The 2,912-nt window shown below is 29.6% G+C and overlaps 1 protein-coding gene across 1 annotated transcript; it reads right to left on the bottom strand.

Annotated features, from left to right (window-relative positions):
- Positions 1-279: 279 nt before the first annotated feature.
- LOC101490599 (putative homeobox-leucine zipper protein ATHB-51) lies at positions 280-2,430 on the bottom strand. The gene is made up of 3 exons (XM_004497559.4): positions 2,172-2,430; positions 1,219-1,541; positions 280-730 (listed from the first exon to the last, which is right to left on the bottom strand). The coding sequence occupies exons 1-3, from the start codon at positions 2,260-2,262 to the stop codon at positions 434-436; spliced, it is 711 nt and encodes a 236-aa protein (XP_004497616.1). The 5' UTR covers positions 2,263-2,430; the 3' UTR covers positions 280-433.
- Positions 2,431-2,912: the final 482 nt, after the last annotated feature.

A 2,912-nucleotide genomic window follows, 5' to 3' on the forward strand; every position in this document is an offset into this window, starting at 1 on the left:
CGTGTATTGCACCCTTTATTTTCATTGAAATGATGAGTTTGTTCCATAAAAAATATATAACAAAGATAAAAGATGTCTGAAGGTTAAAGTGCATGTGTTTTTTTTCAGTGTCAGATTGGTAGCCTGCCATCCGTGTAGAATTCACTGCAGTTTGCCTCCTACAACTTTAGTGCAGTTAGGCACATAATGGTCCATATTTTAAATTCTGAATTTAAAATTTAATATTTTCGATCTTAATTAGACGGTTTTGATGTGTCAATTACACTGCAATTTCATCTGTGTAGATAATTATGAAACAACTTACACTTATGAAAAAACTTACAGTTAGGCACATAATTGTATTTTAAGTGAAAAAAGGTATGGACAACACATAAGGAAACTAATCTGACTCAGATAAAGCTGTTGTTAAAAACAGATTAAGTTAATAATATAATTAGGACCGATAGTTATAAGGAACAGCAGGCCAGTAGGGTAAAACTGGAACAGTGTTATTCATGTTATAATTATTCTCCATATTGAAACAAAAGTTTCCCCCTGCATTGTTCAAGTGATGATGAATCTTTTCCCTCACCCTGTTGGAGCCAAATAGAGCTGCCTCTGATGTGCTTTCTATTGTCTCTGTTTCTTCTCCAGACATTTCTCTATAATGATAATCTACTGCTGATACTTGCGTTTTACCACAAGAAGATGAAGAACCTTGCTCTTTCAGCATACCCTTCAACTTCATTACCTGAACAAGCCAAACCAATTTTTATAATATACTATTACATTATATTTTGACACAATTTTTATTTTAGTGGAATTGATGAGACAAAATATTAATAACTACTACTTATTTTTGTTTAATATAATTGAGGGATGAAGTGACAGAAATGTATATTAAGCTACAAACACTGAAGTGTTTATGTATAAATTATATCTGCAACAAGATAAAATAAAGTTAAATTACTTTTATATAAATTATAAATTACTTTTCTAAACTATCTTTGAAAGCTTATGTAAATTAACTGAAAAAACAGTTTTTTAACGAGTATTAAGTTGTTTTATAGTAAGCTATCCCAAAAGATTTCTATCTCTCTTTTATAACATAATAAGATGTTTAAACAATATAATTATAAGATGCACTAAATCAATTTAAGCAAAACAAAATAAAATGTCAACTTTAAATACACATTTGGATTACAAAAAGAAGAAAATGAGAATGGAATATTAACCTACCTCATCTTGAAGCTGCTGTTTTTCTTTAGAGACGACATCAAATTGGTGTTTAAGTAAATCATACAATTGTTCAAGGTTCTTGGTCTTCCATCTTGACCTCCTATTTTGGAACCAAACAGCAATTTGGCGAGGCTGCAATCCTAACTCTTTTGAAAGCTTCATCTTCCTTTGAGGATCTAATTTTATCTCCTTTTGGAAACTACTCTCCAATGTTTCCAATTGTTCACTCGTTAATCGCTTTTTCTTGTCTTGGTTTCCGTACTTCATCATTTTTTCCATTTCTAGAACTGTCTCTGTCGACCCCTGTTGTTTCACTTCCATTCCTTAACAAAAACACATCATCTTTTATTTAATTACCACCTCAACACTCTAATGGACACTATATATGTATTTTCAACTATCACTCACACTCATTATAATTTGAGAAAATAAATGCCATTTTATGTAGTTACACGTGTTTGCATTAGGAATATGACTGCAATAGTACTCACAAAAATTGCTTTCTATTATCTTCCTTGTAAAGATACATTTTAAAGAAAAGAAAGAAGATATTTGAATTTTAATATCACTGATAAACTATATAGTATTTGATGTTAATTAAAAATAAATTCACACTACAATGTTTACAAAACGTATTGTAAGAACCACAATACAAAAAAAATAAAAGTAGGTGTAATTTGACTGCGACCACAATTTAAAATCATAATCAGTATCGTGTTGTATTGAAAGGATTTTCAATTACGAGAGTGCTTCGTAGATTTTGAATGAATATAGTGAGTAAGCTATATAGAAAAAGCAATATTATATATGGGTGGGGACATAAAATGGCTTAAAGTTGTGTGGACACTGAAAATTACATGCTAGAAGTTAGATGCTTAGAACGTGCAATGTTATTATGCTTTAGAAGAGTAACTAGCTATAGTGTTTTGAAGATCTTGTTCTTATGATTGTACCTTGAAATGAGGTTTGGTTGTAGTTGTAGAGGAAGCTTAAGGAAGAGTCTGGTGGATGAAGAAAGTGTGTTGTGTTGCAATTCCACTCCATAATATCTATCTATTTCTTTCACCCCTTCAACTGAAGTTGCTAGTATGGCATTTAAGTATATAACTTATCTGTGTTTGGTAATGGGATGGAGATGGACCACAAAGGAAGTTGTGACAGGATAGTGAGAGGTCAATAGTACATGTAGCATGCATGTTTAAGTAGCTAGGTTTAGAGTTATTTGATTACAAAGCAAGCTACTTATCAATGTGGACTCATAAAGAGAAAAAATTTCAAGGTCAGACACTTAAATTTCAATTCAATATTTTAAGTTATAAAAATAAAATATGCATTTTTAGAATCAATCACCACTAATATTATATTGACTTTGTCGATGCATGATGTGTCAAAGGAATTCTATTTCTAAATAAAGGTATTAGTATTAATAATATACTCTTTGGTACACATTTTATAAAACATTGTCTATGAATAGTTAAAATTCATATAGATTATATTAAATCTTGCAGATTTCATATAAATTTAATAAAATTCACGTAAATTTTAATTAATAAAATATATATATATATATATAAAGAATGAGTTGGTGGTATTATTCATAAATGTATAGTTTTGATTTGACATTGAATTATGTAACAGTTTGGAACTTTAAAAATGAGTGTATTTTTGGATAATAGAATTCTTGATATTGACGT

The sequence above is a fragment of the Cicer arietinum genome, chromosome 4 (genome assembly GCF_000331145.2).
Source record: "Cicer arietinum cultivar CDC Frontier isolate Library 1 chromosome 4, Cicar.CDCFrontier_v2.0, whole genome shotgun sequence".
Classification (NCBI taxonomy): Eukaryota; Viridiplantae; Streptophyta; class Magnoliopsida; order Fabales; family Fabaceae; genus Cicer; species Cicer arietinum.

Coding starts and splice junctions, on each gene's coding strand:
- LOC101490599 (XM_004497559.4), bottom strand. CDS start 2,262: ATGGAGTGGAATTGCAACACAACACACTTTCTTCATCCACCAGACTCT. Junction 1,542..2,171: donor CAACCAAACCTCATTTCAAG/GTACAATCATAA, acceptor GTTTTTGTTAAG/GAATGGAAGTGAAACAACAG. Junction 731..1,218: donor AACAGCAGCTTCAAGATGAG/GTAGGTTAATAT, acceptor TGGCTTGTTCAG/GTAATGAAGTTGAAGGGTAT.